Source organism: Lagopus muta, chromosome 14 (genome assembly GCF_023343835.1).
Source record: "Lagopus muta isolate bLagMut1 chromosome 14, bLagMut1 primary, whole genome shotgun sequence".
In the NCBI taxonomy this organism is placed as follows: Eukaryota; Metazoa; Chordata; class Aves; order Galliformes; family Phasianidae; genus Lagopus; species Lagopus muta.
In genome coordinates this window covers 8,887,018-8,902,942 of record NC_064446.1, presented here as the reverse complement: position 1 = coordinate 8,902,942, position 15,925 = coordinate 8,887,018, and the positions used below count along the sequence as shown (strand labels likewise).

The 15,925-nt window shown below is 45.7% G+C and overlaps 1 protein-coding gene and 1 long non-coding RNA gene across 3 annotated transcripts; one reads left to right on the top strand and one right to left on the bottom strand.

Moving 5' to 3' along the window:
* Positions 1–7,110: 7,110 nt before the first annotated feature.
* LOC125700416 (uncharacterized) lies at positions 7,111–8,169 on the top strand. Its single transcript, XR_007379922.1, has 3 exons — positions 7,111–7,698; positions 7,777–7,886; positions 7,973–8,169. It is a non-coding gene; the product is annotated as an uncharacterized LOC125700416 (long non-coding RNA).
* A 780-nt stretch (positions 8,170–8,949) lies between these two features.
* On the bottom strand, positions 8,950–15,508 carry BNIP1 (BCL2 interacting protein 1). 2 transcript variants are annotated; one of them, XM_048960967.1, is made up of 6 exons: positions 15,376–15,508; positions 15,156–15,248; positions 14,950–15,041; positions 14,270–14,371; positions 13,471–13,589; positions 8,954–11,409 (listed from the first exon to the last, which is right to left on the bottom strand). In XM_048960967.1, exons 1-6 carry the CDS (start codon positions 15,469–15,471, stop codon positions 11,213–11,215), a joined length of 699 nt encoding a protein of 232 aa, XP_048816924.1. In that variant the 5' UTR covers positions 15,472–15,508; the 3' UTR covers positions 8,954–11,212. The 2 variants fall into 2 exon arrangements, with proteins under 2 accessions (XP_048816923.1, XP_048816924.1); XM_048960966.1 differs by having other exon boundaries at positions 8,950–11,409; positions 14,950–15,248.
* Between the last annotated feature and the right edge of the window lie 417 nt (positions 15,509–15,925).

Below are 15,925 nucleotides of genomic sequence, written 5' to 3'. Positions count from 1 at the left end.
CACACATCACAGTTAGCTGCTGGTATGTCAATATACGAAGGGTACATAAGCCGTTATACAGTGAAGCTCTGATACAGTTGTGTTGAACAAAGCACAGAAAGTTAACTTGCTAATGTGATGAACCTCAAACATTTTTGCTAATTTAGAATAATTTGGGGGTTAATATAACAGAGAAACACATTTGGGAGTTAATATATCAGAGAAATACATTGGATTAACTAAATCAATCTTAATAAAAAACAAGTCATAATACAAAACCCAACAACTTTTATCCAACTCTTACTTTTGGAGAATACCACTTAATTATTAAGATCAAGGTGATACATTCTCCATTGTGGTGTATTCCAAAGGACATTGGAAATCTTTAGGAATTAATAAATCTCTCCAGGATTGAAGAAACTCAGTTTAACTTCAAATGGCTTTTAGCATCCAGCAGCAAATTATATTAGGCTTTTTTCATAAACTATAGATAATTAGAAAATTATATTCCAAAAGACATTTGATGAGAGCAAAAATGATTATTATGAGAGTAATGTGCCATAAATACGAGTGTAGTACATCTCAGTTAAAACATGCAGCTGTCCCTGCCATAGCACAAGGATTAATCATTTCCGAAGTGTTTGCAGCACCAGTGTTGCAGCTTTTCAGTGCCAGCAGTCACTTAGAAGCACAATAAAGGGCAATGCATTGCTGGAGCTTGCATGGGAATGAACCTCAGCTCTCCTTCACCAACAGATGCATGCTGGAGTGATTGCTGCACAGTGCCCCAAACATCCAAGAGCAAACACAGCAACGTGTGCCACGGCTGGTTTCTCCCAGATGTGATTGCCAACCCAACATGAGAATGATTTAAAACAGCCCTCAACTCTGTTGTATTTAACTCAAATGATTTGGGCTCTCTTTGCTCAGCTGAGGCAGAGCTTGGTAGGTGAGCACTGGAGCAGGGCTGGGCAGAACATTATTTCACAGTGCTACCTAGTGGTTTCTGCAATAAATGATCACTTGGTCAAAGCCTGGCCTGGTACAGAAGCTCCATATGAAGCAAATACAGATTTACAGTGTAAATCCAAACCTTCACAACTGCCCAAGATGAGCAGAACGGGGTACTGACACTGAAGGGGGGAGGGGAGAGTAGAGGGAGAAGGAAAAAATGCATCATGAACCCAAGCTCTTCTGCCAGGACGTTTATACACACACGCACAGCAGCAAAATAAACTCCAGCAGCTGCACCAGATGCAGATAGCAGCACCTTAGACCAACAGTGAGGGTTCATCCCCCACTGCTATCAGTGGTGATCAGCCTAGGAATACGAGCTTTCAGATCCCATCCCTCCCTTTTTCCTCTCTCAGTATCAAGATGCCAACATCATATTCTGATGAGGTTTTATAGACATATCTTGGTGCTTCCCCACATTTTCTCCCAGCACAGGCCACACTGCGGAAGTAACCACACATCCTTCACTTCACCTGAAACTCTCCAGCTCCCCCTTGCTCCCCAGAACAGACCAGCAACTGTTGCCTTTTGCACAGCCCAGCACCAGTTTCTTCCTTCTATTTGGATCCATCCATTTTTTCTGGACAGCAGGTGCCTTGGTACAGGACTTGGCACTATACTTAGCACCCATGAGGCTGCACCTCCTGTACTGTATTCAGTTTTGAGACTCTCACTACAAGAAAGACACTGAGATTCTGGAGTGTGTCCAGTGAAGGGCAATGGAGCTGGGGAGGGTCTGGAGCACAAATGTGATGGGGAACAGCTGAGGTAGCTGGGATTATTCAGTCTGGAGAAGAAGAGGCTCAAGAGAGACATCACTCTCCGTACAACTGCCTGAAAGGAGGTGGTGGCAAGATGGGGGTCAGCTTTTGCTCCCAGGTAACAGCAGTAGGACGAGAGGGAATGGTCTTAAGTTGCACCAATGGAGGTTCAGATCGGATATTAGGAAGAGCTTTGTCTCAGAGTGCATAGTGCTGCACTGGCACAGCTGCCCAGGGAGCTGGTGCAGTCACCATCCCTGGAGGCATTGAAGGACTGTGGAGATGTGGCACTGAGGGACGTGGTCAGTGGGCATGGTGGGGTGGGTTGGTGATCTCAGAGATCTTCTCAACCTTAACAATGCTTTGATTCTAGGACCACACCATCGCCCTGTGTCCACACACAGAGAACCACAGTGCTCAGTGTGACACCAGTACAAACAGGCCAGGCCTTGTTCAAACCTACCAGAATAGATGGAAGCCAGGTCTGGCAGAATCTGGTGGGAGATGTTAAATCCCTTTATGAGAAAATGCCATATTTAGAAAGGGGATCACAGTGCTGGCTTCCCTGGGCAATGCCCTCTGATTGCCAGATGAAAGGACTCATGTAAGTACTAAGTAGTATTAATAGCCACAGGCACAATATATATATGCACACACACACACACACGAGATTCATCCAGTCAAACAAAACCTAAGTTATTTCCAATTGCAACATTTGTATAATGCCATTGACACTCAACTGCTGATAAGCTGGACACACTTAAGGAATTTTAATAAGCCTTTGAAAAGGTTTAACTGATGTGAATTAAGCCCCAAGATAATTTAGACACACAGCTATCATTCTTTAGTTGAAAATAATAGATCTTGAATTGAAACACCACATCACATGTTCCCAGTGTGCCAAGTAATGTTATTTGTCACCAGCAGCATCTGGGGCGGAAGAGCATGATTCTGGAGCAGACTGCAGCCAGCTCAAGGTGTGCAGGAGCCCTGTGAGAGTCCACACACCTGGGGGACCTCTCCCACTTCACAAGATTGGGATCGTTAATTGACATTAAGTGTCAGGTTTCTACCAGGCTGCCATTAACTGAAGTGCCTTACTCATCACAGGTCAGCGTGGAAAGGACTGCTAATGTTGGCTACAAGCCACAAAAATAGCTATGCTCTCTTGCAGGGATAGAATTAAAATCTTCTATTAGAGTTTAATTAACACAGAAGGTTGTGTTGTTTTTTTTTCCCCTCTCCTTTCCTGGAAAGGAGCACTCTATATTTACTGTTTGTTTCAGTCATTTCGCTTTCCTGGCAATGTCTCTTAAAGCCTGTTATCATCTGTGGACTACTCTAACAGACATCATTTAATGCACATTTGACAAGGTGGTAAGACCAGACACTCTCACTGAGATACGTAAATGAGAACATCCACACATCTTCATAGAAATTAATTAATGCACAGTAATGAGAGGAAGAAAATTCCCACTTGTATTATCTCACTGCCTACACCAAGCTGCTTACAGTTAGGATTGTGGAAGATGAGGAGCTAAGTCTGGGCCCAAGTCTGCTATTGCCCAAGGTCCTGGCACGAAGACAAAGCTATTTTAAATGAACTGGCAGATAGAGACAACTTCTCCCTCCCTCCCTCCTCCCCCCCCACCTGCCCTCTTCTTTTTTTTCTTTTTTGGTTGGTTTTGAATAAGCAGGCAGACCACTGGCACAGACAGCCCCTAAGTGATGGCCAAAGTTGCCCCTCAGTGCATTAAGCTACTTGCACTTTTGCTTCAGCTATTTCCAAATATCTTCTCTGACATTTAAACAAACCTGACTAACATTACGATCTTAATAGCATTTGCAATGTTATATCCAAATGAAAAGAAGCAGAAGAATAATGCTTTGAAGAACACAGCTCGGATTGGAATTCTCCATTTGTTTAAACCCAAGTACATAGCACTGTATCAGAGTACAGACAGGGATAAAGGAAGGCTCTTCTCCTGGAAGCATCAAGCATGTGCTATTATCAGGCACAGGATGGGAGGCCAACTGGATCAATAGGCTTACTCAATATAGAAAATCTTATCTCCATTTCAGACTAGCTAGCAATAATGTCAGCACCTAGATGCCACTGACAGAGTTATCTCAGATCAGGAGCAGCAATGACTGCTTGGAAGCAGGGTGACACCTACAAAAAGCCAATAACCCAAACAGAAATGTTTTACCCCACTGTCCTTTCTGAAGATAAAGGCAAACCAGTGCGGCTCTCTGCTCCGTGCGTGTTTATCAGGACTACACAACCAGGCTCTGCAGCAGCCTTGGATTTCAGTTTCAGACCTCTGTTCCCATTGGGACAACACAAGCAAAGAACTGTGGGTGCACAGAGCCCAGACCCCTGGAGGGGTCAGGTCCAAAAGCGTCCCTGCTGGCGATACGCGGCCATCACGCTGTTGAAAAGAAGAAAGCAAAAAGCTTTCATGTTGTTCTATATATATGTGGTTCTATCTATAGGGCCGGGTGTGCGCTGATCCCCGAGCAGACGTTCTCCCTGCCTGCCCTTTGGGCGCTTATCACGGCACGCAGGGACGCACGCAGCACTATCTCCAGGCCAGGCTCGCAGAGGCCGGGTGCCATTTTCCTTTCATGCAGAAAGCCACACCAGCACAGGGCAGAGCGCGTTGCAGGAGCGCGGCTCAGCCCCAGCATCGCGGCACCACACCAAGGTCAGCAGCGATAGCATCTGAGCGGTTCCACTGAGCGAGCTTAAAAATAAAAAGAAGCCCTAGCAGATGGATGAGGTCTGAGCGAGCCCTGCAACACGATTCACACAGCTGCAAAAACCTCAGGATTCACTTTGGCATCGGAGGCTCATGATAGACGTACACCCAGCAGTGCTGCACCACGCATTATGGCCACTGATACCACGCTGGAAGCGTGCCCTTTTCCTCAGTGCCACCCAGGCACAGAGGGGTCAGAAAATTCTTGTCACGTGGAATCAATGGGAACAGTCAGTGGCTGAAGATGCAGCCAGGCCAAAAACAGTCAGCAATCCCAAACGCTGCAAGGTTATGATTGAGGCATTCACCATTTACATCGTTGGACTAAAAGTACGATACCCAGAGCAAACCCCAAACCAGAGTCAACTAAAAGCTGCTTTTTATGAAACATTCCATGGGGATAACATGTGATGCTTTCATTTGCAACTGTGAAAGCCATGCATATGCTTTTGTAGAATTTGCTCTTTTTGTAATGATTGCACAGTGCCCAAAGCTGGGAGCTTGCTCCTAACGCTGCTCAGGAGGAGACCAATAGCCCCAGCTCATGGAGTACCCTGGCCTGGGAGGTGGGCACTGCCTTCTCTGCTATTTTGCAGAAGATTTCTCAGAAGAGAAAAGGATTTGGATATACATCTTTCCTATGATGACTTGCTCTTTGTCAGAGCTTTGCTGCTGCACAGCACAGGGCCCTGGCTGCACGAAACCCATTTATAGGCAGTGCCAGAACTAAAAGGTAAGGAAGGAGCCTATCAAGAGCTGCAATATCACTAAACTTACAACTGAGATGCAAGAATATGCATCCTCTAAAGAACTCAGTAGGTCACTGACAAGAAGAGGAAAAACAGGAGGGCAGGTTACCTCTTATGAGAAAAAGAGGTAAATAACTTTATTAAAGTAGAAAAAAAAGTGCATAAAGCAAAGAGACTTTTTGCAAATCCCTACATAGTTGCTTGCCTGGCAGGTTGGGAATTGTCACCTTGGATACTCAGAGTGTGCTGGGCAACTAGAAAAACAGTATATAAGAAACAAACATGGGAACTCTGCCTTCAGCACCTGTGAACATTTTAAGTTTGATCATCTTTCTTATTTTCCTATAGTCAATAAATCCAGTAGCAATCATGCCTTAGAAAGATAACACTATCACCCACAGATCCCATTACTGCTCAATAAGCATGCCTTGAAACATACTCAAATGAGAAAAATCGAATGACATCGTGAGCTGCTGCGTTAGAGAAGTAAAAGTTATACTTCAACACAAAGTATGAACACAGGCTTTTTCCACCTCTTAAGCTGAACTTGTTTTTCAGCTGTTGCCAAAAATACCATTATTTGTACTACAAATGAGGACTGAATGCAATTGGGTAGAGATTGAGACCGTTCAGCCTTGAGAACAAAAGGGCCAGAGGGATCCCATCGATGCACAGGAACACCCAAAGGAAGGTGCAGGGAGCAGAGCCATGCTCTTCTCTGTGGCACTCAGCACTAGGACAAGAGCAACGAGTGTGAGAACATAATGCTCCTCTGAACATCAGTACAGACTCCTTCATTGTGCAGGTGATGGAGCACTGAGAGGCTGCCCAGAGGACTCACAGATACTCCTTCCTGGAGACCTTTAGAAGCTGCCAGACATGGCTTCAGGTGGCCCTATTGGCACAGGGGCAAGACCTGTAACCTACAGAGGTGGCTCCAACCTCCGCCACTCTGAGATCGTGAGACACAGACAACCAGGGAAACTGAGCAGCAGCAACCTTCCAGCCCTATTAAAGCTGCTTCTTGAAGATTAGCTCCCTTTCTCAAGGACTGTCCTCAAATACAGAATTGCATCAAACCATCTTCGCCCAGAAGAAATCACTGGGGGTACCGAGCCCTTGCCCCCAGAGCAGAAGGAGCAGCCCATACTGCAGCTGTCAGTGTGTGCCAGCAGAGCAGAGCACCTCTGTGCCCAGCATCTGCTGCTTGCCTGGGGAGCTCTTTCCCCACTTTTGAGGAACAGAGGCACAAGACTCAGGCACCACTCCTGTGTGGAGCTCAGCCCACCTTACAGCAACATAGAATCACGAAGGCACCACATCTCATTAAAATATTTGCTTTAGATTTCCCTTCCGGTGGGATCACACCATCACAAATACTTTTAGCTGTTTTTCCCCCCTTCAAAAGAAGAGCCCAACATACTTGCAGACAAGCATGCACATGCCCCCTGGATATTCTCAGCCCCCAGAGATTCCAGCCTGGCTCACTCTGGACCACTTGGCATGCGATAGCAGCCACATGCATTTGGCAGAGACATTTTTAGAAACTTCCAAGCTATGAATTCACCCTTCCATTTTGGTAAAGCCAGTTATGTGGAAAGCATTTTGAAAGGGGAAGTTCAAATACACACTTCATTTCACCATAATTCTTAGAAAGGGAAAAAAGATTACGTTCCTCATTCATCTTTGCAGTTATCTTGCAACGTTCCTGTATTTGCTGATGCTATAACAAATGTCAAAGGCTTACAAATCAAATAAGTCCTCCCAGCACAGTTCCACTGTGCATTAAAATAATTTCCATTCATTTCCCTCAGGTTCACATTTAACCACTACCACTGTCTGCTTGCAACACGTTTATTAGTACTATTTCACCATGCACGTGCTTAATTCTGTAATTAAACTCACTAACCAGCAAACTTCTAAAAACAAGTTACTTCTCAACCTGCCAAACCATCAGAACTGCCCAATCCTCAATTGCCCCAGCACAACCAATCACTATTGCCCTCCAAATGACTCCAACCCCTGCTGGGCTGGAGGCTGCACCTTTAATGAGGCTCATTAACACAGCTGTCTGATTGCTGCCAGCTGCCTGCCTCAGCCCCCCATACTGCAAGGACATTTCAGTCTCTTTTTAAGCTCATAGCAGTTACATGATCTTTGTTTCAAAGAAGTATTACTCTTGGAAGAAAAAAGTTTTTTTTAGCTGTAACTGTTTGGAAATGAAATCCACCACTGAGCTTACAGTCACATCTGGCAGATTCTGCCTGGGGAAAAGCTATGGTCCAGAGAGCACCAGGAGCACTACTGGTGGCATTCACTTATGTTGAACCACTGGCAGCAACTCTGTCACATCAGTACCTTCACGTATTAACAGCATACCCAAGCACCAGCTCATATGACACCAAAATTAATGCCTCTTAAAAGGGACTGAAGGTGATTTGAGGCGCCCACGTTCACATAGCATCATACAAAGAAACCACAGCTCTGAAACCTTTTCCTTTCTTATTCCAGAGCGTCGTCCCCCCCCCGACTCCAGTTTCAGCAGCACTCCAACCCATGATCCCCAGGGAAGAAGGAAGCCTGTCCTCACCATCCACAGAGCTTCTGCTATGCTTTGCAGGGTAAGCTTGCAGGGTCAAGTGCCTTGGTTAACACTATGCCTCTCAAATAAATTGCTGCAATGCCAGCTTTCTTTTACTTTCCACAGTACAACCAGAGGCAGCAAGGCCCTGAGACGTCATCCTGTGACCATCAAGACCATCCACTGCCCAGAAGGCTGGAGGTACAAACAGAACCCTTCTTCAGACACAGGAGAGCCACACAAGGCTAACTTTCCCCAGTTACTGAACCAACATCACAAATAACAGACAACAAAAGCCTCCTATCACCGCTCCCATTCCATTCCTGAGTAAAAACAAGGCACAAACGCCTACCTTCAGGCCAGAAGAGAGGTCTGTAGCAGGATACCATACTGCAGACTGGAGGGATGATGTCAGAGCATCCCCAGCTGTGGGCAATATGGGCTGATTGCAGCACCAACCCACTCTGCTCCAGTACCAATCCCAGGTGCACAGAGGCACCACTGATCCCACGTGCTGCAGATGATGTTTGCCCAAAACACCCTTCTTCCTTCAGAGGAGAAATAACTTTTAACTCACTACCTTCACTTTCTTTGTTTCCAGGACTGTGGCCCAGCAGGAGGCTGGATGCCCCTGGCTCCCTATGGAAGGAACAGATCAAGTACCAAATGCTGCCAAATCACCCCAGGGTTCTTGGTGAAGCTGCTTCTCCTCTCCCCCAAAAAGTCGTTGCCTTTGGCTTTTTTTTTCCCCAATTATTTTGCTTGTCTCTATAGACAGTAAATTTAAAGTCAGTTTATGCAGGTAGTTATATTTATAAAAGGTCTGGAGTTTTTCTAATGAAATCTGGATGTGACAGAAAATAAATGTCATGGGGGTCCTTAGCAGTTATTTTTTGTTCTCAGTGGGCTCCAGCAAGTCATGGCTGAAAGCTAAAATTTCAGCAATGCAAAAACAGAGAAAAGAACAAGATGCTCACTAATGCACTCAATTCCCCCAAACCGCTCCTTTGCAAAGCCTGGTGGTAGCAACCATCCCATCAAAACAGTGCACTCAAACTCAGCACCATGAGAAGGCTGCTTCTTTATTTCTAAGGTCCATCTATATTCTGATGGGAACGCGTAGCCAAGATAAACCAAGTGAAACTTCCTGCAGGCAGTCACACTGCATTGCTGCTCACAGCACAGCTCTCGCATCTGCTTAGCGTCCCGGTATCTCAGAGATTAGCAACGACCTATTTTTGTATTGCATCCACACCAGGGAGGAAACAGTGAGGCAGCTGGGGACTGACTGCCTGCAGGTACTGCATCTCTGAGAGATCGGGCTGGAAAACATAGAACAGCACTGCTACAGCTGGCCTGCAAGTAGAAAATAGCAGAAAAAAGTTGCATAAAACTGCATTGCTCATCATTACTTGAGATGTATTTATATTCCAAATTATGTTTTAGTGTTATTTAAAGACTTTCCAAGGCTGGAGGACAGAGTCCACGCTGCACACAGAGGTTTTTGCACACCTGTGCAGAAGGACAAAGGGGTGAGAAGGTTCCATCCTGATGCTGGAGGCACTGTGTACGAATGCGACACTGGATGAAACTGCTCCATTGCAGCCCCAACCCGTGGATGGCAGTGCTTTCCTTGCTTAGCAGTCTATTTGTCAGACTTGTTACAAAGCAAGGCTTTAATGTTACCAAAATACCCACATTTACTGACTTTTTGTAACGGATCTTTCTTTAAACAGAGTAATTTGTCTTACCCAAATTGTAACATGGATATTTTCACTTTATTTCAATCTTTCTATCTCTGCATCTCTGGAGAGGCTATGAGGAAAGCTGCACTGAAATATGATGAATAAACGATAGAGAAAGAGCCACGAGCACCGTGCCTAGCCTGGCTGCCACAGGACTGAGTGCCAGAGCCAGAAAACGCTCACGGCTGACACGCAGCACTGCCCTCTATGGGATGTACCAGGCCTAGGGCAAAGGTTTCCAAATCCCTTTTACTGCATTAGGAAGAAAGGCTCAGACATTCTAACTCTTCACGCAGAGGCCCTAATTTTGACCTAGATAATAAAATCCAGCTTCTACTGTTCATGCCCATGAACACAACCAATTTTAATCCAGCACAGTGGTTAGGAATACTACAATCTACCACTCCTCACTTATTTAACTAAGCTTGAAGCAGCTGCTGGTGAAAGGGTGCACTGTACCACTGGTAAGACCTAGAAAAGCCAGCACTACAATGATAAGACAACCCAGTAGTCACCTATTCTCTCTGAATGTGCTATTGAGAGGTTATTGCCATACTTCTTAATAGCACTGCCTTTTAAAAGTTTACTTTTAGCAGCTACATTAAAGCAGTACTTAACCATTCCATGAGAACTCTGTAAAGAGAAAACCAATGTTACTGGTCAGCCCTGAAAAAGCAATGATTCCATTTCATTAGAGAAAGGTGACAGCGGTTTTAAGAATGCTGCAGTGCTCTGGTACTACAAAGGGTGGTATGTTGGTATTTATGTTATTGCATCAAATCAAACCCCAGCGTGGGAGCACAAGAGATAGGAAAGGCAGTCACTGCAGAAGATTTTACTGAGAAAAATACCAACTTTCAGAAAAATGTTCAAATGCAGAATTTGTCTGTGCTCTGCAAATCGAAACTGTTTCATGGAATCATACATAAAAGGAAAAAAGGCTCTGGATTTCAACAGGTTAACCACATCATTCTCCAACACTGCATGAATTAATAGTCAGAAATTAGGCTTCCATTTTTGTTTTGGTCAGTCCTCCCATCACCAGGGAACAAAGCAAGTGTGCTACACTCCTGGAAAAACCATCCCAGAAGCACCCACTGCTGCAAGCATAACTTCTCCATGGAAGTTATTTTGGCTCTTTCAATTCATTACACTTTGTTCTTAAACAAAACCCAGCTTACACAGATACAATAAATAGTTTATTCATGGAATGTATGTGTGTTTCTCCCTTCCATCCTTCTGCTTGTTTTCAGCACCCTGCACTTGGGTACCAATGCAGCTTCCACTTCAAGCTGAAGACAAAAGTAAATTTCATGGCAAAGTGAAGAAAGGATGAGGTAAGAGCAGCACCTCTGAGTGCACAGCTCCTCCAGTGTCTGTCTGGACACCAAACCCACAGGCAGATCAGAGCTTCTTCTCTCCACACCTCCATCCAACCACTTCTTCCCATCCTGTGATCATTTAAGCTCTTCTTTGGCAGCTTCTTGTGAGCTCCATAGGGACACTGTGAAGTCACTCGAATGCTCTGTCAGCTATTGCAATATCCCTTTTCTAATAAGCCCAACAGTATTACACTATCCCTTTCTGATCTTTCATAACAGTCCAGTTTAACTTCAGGATTTTACAAGAATGGGAAGAGTCTTTTTTTCAAAATATAAAGCACAGTGGCCAGAAATAAGGCAAGGGCGAGGAAGATGAGCAGCTTGTCAGTCAGCTCCCTGCGGTTGTACTTCGTTATCAGCTTTCGCCCCAGCTGAATCGTCCCAGACATGGACTTAAATTCTTCATTTGCTTCCAGGATGGTTCGTGAAGAATTGGCTGAAATGGACAAAAAAAAAAGAAAAAGATTGAGCTGGTTGTGTTTCAAATATACCTGTCATAGGATGTAAGCATGTAGCTTCTGGCAATACGGATAGTGCCCGTGAGATCCTGCTGGATCAAATTCATGGCTAACACAAACACACACTGTGCTCTTGCATAAGCATCCACAAATCCACAAATAGTCCTGATCTGACAGGGAAAGATGTAAAGCAAAATACAAGTAATGAACGGCTTACAGGCCCCTGGCCCCACTATTCAATCTTTAATTTTTAGGTTACAGACCAAATCTAGTTTTACGAACCAAGACAGTGCTACCTGAAAGCTCTCTGAAAGCAGAGTGAAATAAGAATGCTGCTAGAACCATTGATTTAAGAGAAAGGAATCGCCATCACAGCCAGCGTCAGCTCTAGCAGCAGCAGCAGCAGACAGTATGTGAACAAACCCAATGGACACGCAGAACGTTTTGCCCAAGCCAGAGCAGCAAACCAGCATGAATCAACTGGGGTTAAAGAGAGAGAAAAAGCAGCACGGAACAGCAGGAGCTCCTTCGTTATTCTGCTTGAAAATTCTGAACGAATTGATGGTTATCCTTTCTGACAACAGCTCTTTTTGTTCGTTTTTCTTCTCCAAAAGAGAAAGTCAACTACAGAAGAAAAGGATATTAATCAGTCTTGATTAAAGACAGAACGTGAGAGTATGCCAAAACAGCAAGATGGAACATTGGTCCTTTCCAGCTTTGTTTTCCCTGAGAAAACAGCCAACTAACCAAGCAAATCCCTGAGACACAGCAGCCTTCCTTTCAAATTGCTGAAGGACAGAAAGTGAAAGTCCAGGAGCTCCCTTTCTCTTCCATAACAGATTGCACACAGAGCGAGTGCTGGTGTATCATTCCACGCTGATTATTGAATAAAGAAGGCTCAAACTTCCCCTGTGCTGCCTGCTTCATCAAAACAAGCGTAGTGGAAGAACTTCTGCAGCATTTTGCAAACCATTATGTCCGACCTTAAAGAGACATTTTGTCTAAGTGAAAATAGAAAACCTGCTGCTTCCATCACTGATGACAAAGCAAAGCCTCCCAGCAGCATGCATGCACTGTAGGGCTTGCCCAGAAAAAAAGGAAATGGTTACTGCTGATTCAGAATCTGCAGCTGGGTTTTGTAAAGGATCCTTCCCTCGATAAACTCCAAGCGCTGCTCAGTTAGAAGCAGGGTGACAAAGTGTCTGCCAAACTGTCTTTTTAACGAGAGAAGAAACATGCTACCTCTGTACAAACAAACTGTGCCCAGCTGCCATCCTCAGAGGGGGTCAGAAAACCCCCAGAGGAGGGCGAAAGCTGTGGCATTTATCCCAGGCTTTACACTGCTCTCTCTTCTGCTCAACAGCACAGCTAGTTAGAAGCCCAGGCAACAGAGAGCCAAAAGGTTCATGAATCACCAATTTTGAGAGGTCACTTGATTTATCTTCTTAGGAGTCTAAGCCAAATAACTGAGAAAAATCTTGGTTTCACAGTTCATGATGCACTGTGGACAGAACAAGGGACCTCGGGGTTCAAGTCACTCAACTGCCTCGTTTCTTAGTCATCCCAGCTGGAGAAGGGGTGAAAACAGCCTTCCTAGCCAGGCTGTTTCCTCTACATCTGAACTTGTACCTGTGCTCTTTTCTTCTCTGTTGCCAAATGCATGTCAGGACAGTAGCACAGAGTAACACCATACACACTGTTAGCATTGTGTGAACTCACTCTGCTTTTAAAATTACTTTTATATAAAACTGAGTTCCTCAATGTGCCCCTTCCTTGTTATCCACAAACAAACATTAAACAAAAACTCCAGCAAAAAAAACCCTCATGCAATGTATATTATTATTTTCCATTTCTGTTCAAACGTTAGAGGAGTTCTGCTGGACAATCCTCCAATTACCATCATAGTAAGTTATCCTACAGCAATGTATATTTCCACTATGCTCTACATCACAACAGTTTGGCTCTCCTCACCCTAACAGAACAGCTGAAAGGTTCCTCGGTCACCCAACCCACACCCCAAACCCCATCTACATCTGTACCCAGGGTCTGCACAGTCTCCTCGCTCTGCTGGACTTGCTGTGACATCATCCTGCTGATGCTCATCAGGCTCTCTGTGATGTTACTTGCACTCTCTGCCAGACTTTCCTTCGTAGTCTTTCTGAAAAAGCGAAAGAAGAAAACACTAAGGGATAAAACAGTGCCTTTGGTACAGCAGGAATGTGCAGCTGTACTCTGTGTACAGAAGATACAACCAGGTTTTTCTGCACGAGAACTGGAGATCATCCTTGCTGAACTGCCAAAGAAAAATCACAAAATGCTGAAGTCATAAGCCTCAACAACTGCAGCTCAGAGTCTCGCAGAGCTCATGCTGTGGCAGTCACTCAGCCATGATGGCACAACTTCATGAGGTGGCACTGATATAAACTGCCACTTCATTATCTCAGCTATCCTCCCTGCTGCTCCACAACACCAAATTTACAAACTTCTCAATTCAGAAGTTATACTTATATCCACTTCTACTAAGGAAAATAACTTGCACAGTGATCCATTACATGTTTACAACCCTGACTGGAATTAATACAAAAGACGATCACAAAAATTATGAAGTCTATCACAACCTCATCTCTGCTTTGACATGCCAACACAAAAAAAATTGGAATTATCACAATTCTTCGCAGTTTAAGCCTCCACAATAGACAACAGCACTCCTCTGAAATAAAAGCTATGTTCTGTGTACAATACAATCATTTCAAGAACATTACATCACTCCCATTTGTACTGGTGAGTATGGCCCACATCATTTAAGTCTCACATCGTTCAGAGGGGGCACTTTAATACCTTTGTCGTAAGGAGTCTCTTCCCTGCAGCAGCTGATCTTTCTCAGAGTTGTCGATAGCAATTTTGCAAGCCAGATTTGCCTTTCTCCAAGCTGCCTGATTGCTGAAATCACAAGAGTACAATGTTGTAATGTGATGGCAACACCCTGTAAGCAGCAACCACTTTCACAAAGCGGTCACCGTAACTAAGATCCACATATGTACATAAACTTTGTCTGTATTATACCACAGTGACAGTACATTGTTTTTTTTGTTTCTTCTCCTAAGTGTATCATTACAGGCTTAGTCACTCAAATGGACAGACCAGCTCAGAGAGCCAGGAGACAGTAAGGAGATGGGAGCTCTTCTCTTTCTGTTCCTGATCACAGAATCATAAAATCACCTGAGTTGGAAGGAGCAGTTTAAAGGCCATCTGGTCCAACTCCCATCAATGAACAGGGACACCCACAGCTCCATCAGTGCTCAGAGCCCCTCCAGCCTGACCTCGGGTGTCTGCTGGGATGGGGCACTGCCACCTCTGGGCAACCTGTGCCAGGATCTGCTCTTGGCCTTACTGAAAGCAGCACGATGTCACTGACCGGGTTTGCAAAACAGGATATGAAAGAGTGCCCTGAAAGCAGGTACCCCCGAGGACTGGGCACCTGCAGTGAGGTCTGAGCACGTACAAACAGCACGGCCTACCTGAGCATTTGCTTTTTATGGTTCTCCACGTCCTGCAGCAAGGCCTGTTTCTCCGACTCTTTATCTTGTTCCCTCGCCATCTGTTCCAGCTCCTTGGACAAAAAGCAGTAACGGGAAATCAGACGGACGGCCGCCACCAAGGGAAGGGCGCGAGGCGGCAGCGGCCCCGCGGGCAGCCCGCTTTGCCGCAGGCAGCGCAACCCCACCTGGATGCGGCCGCGGAGGTGCCGGAATTTCTCCTTCACCGCAGCGTTGAGCTCCGTGAGGGCGCTGAGCGGCCCCGGGCAGTCCCGGATGTCCTGGAATACAACGGCCCGGTCAGCGCGGCACGAAGCCTTACGTGGCGGTCAGGGCAGGGCCGCGGGCGCCTCGCAGCCCCCGCCGAAGGGTTTCGCCGCCTCAGGGGGGTTCCGCGGGCGGCGCTACCTGCACGGCCGCCTTGATCTCCAGGTCGAACTTGACGATCTCCTGGTGGCACACCCGCACCGGCACGGAGCCGGTCGCCGCCGCCGCCGCCGCCATCTTGGGAATGGAGCGGCAGGGCCTCGAGCGCCCCCTGCTGGCACCGCACAGCGCCCCCCAGCCCTCCCTTCGCGGCGGAGTCCTCCAGTCCTCCAGCCCTTCAGTCCTCCAGTGTGGAAAAGGCCCCATGGCTCCCCAGGCCCCCCAACACACAAACATACGCCACGATTTGAGACAGTGTTTCCTCCACAATTTTTATTTTAAATTACAAAGGATGTTGCGTACATTGATGAAATTTGCGTCCGAATAGAAGTGCGAGGGATCGAGGGGGACAGTAAACAAAGTCAATTGTGGGATTGTGCCTCTTCGAAAAAAAAAAGATAATAAAAACTGCACAGCTATTAACCGACATCGAACATTGCAACTCTGAACAGATCATGCTTTTAACAGGAGAATTTATTTGCTAACAGAGACGAGATCTTCATGGGAGTTTCTCTGTGCTCCCATTGGAAGC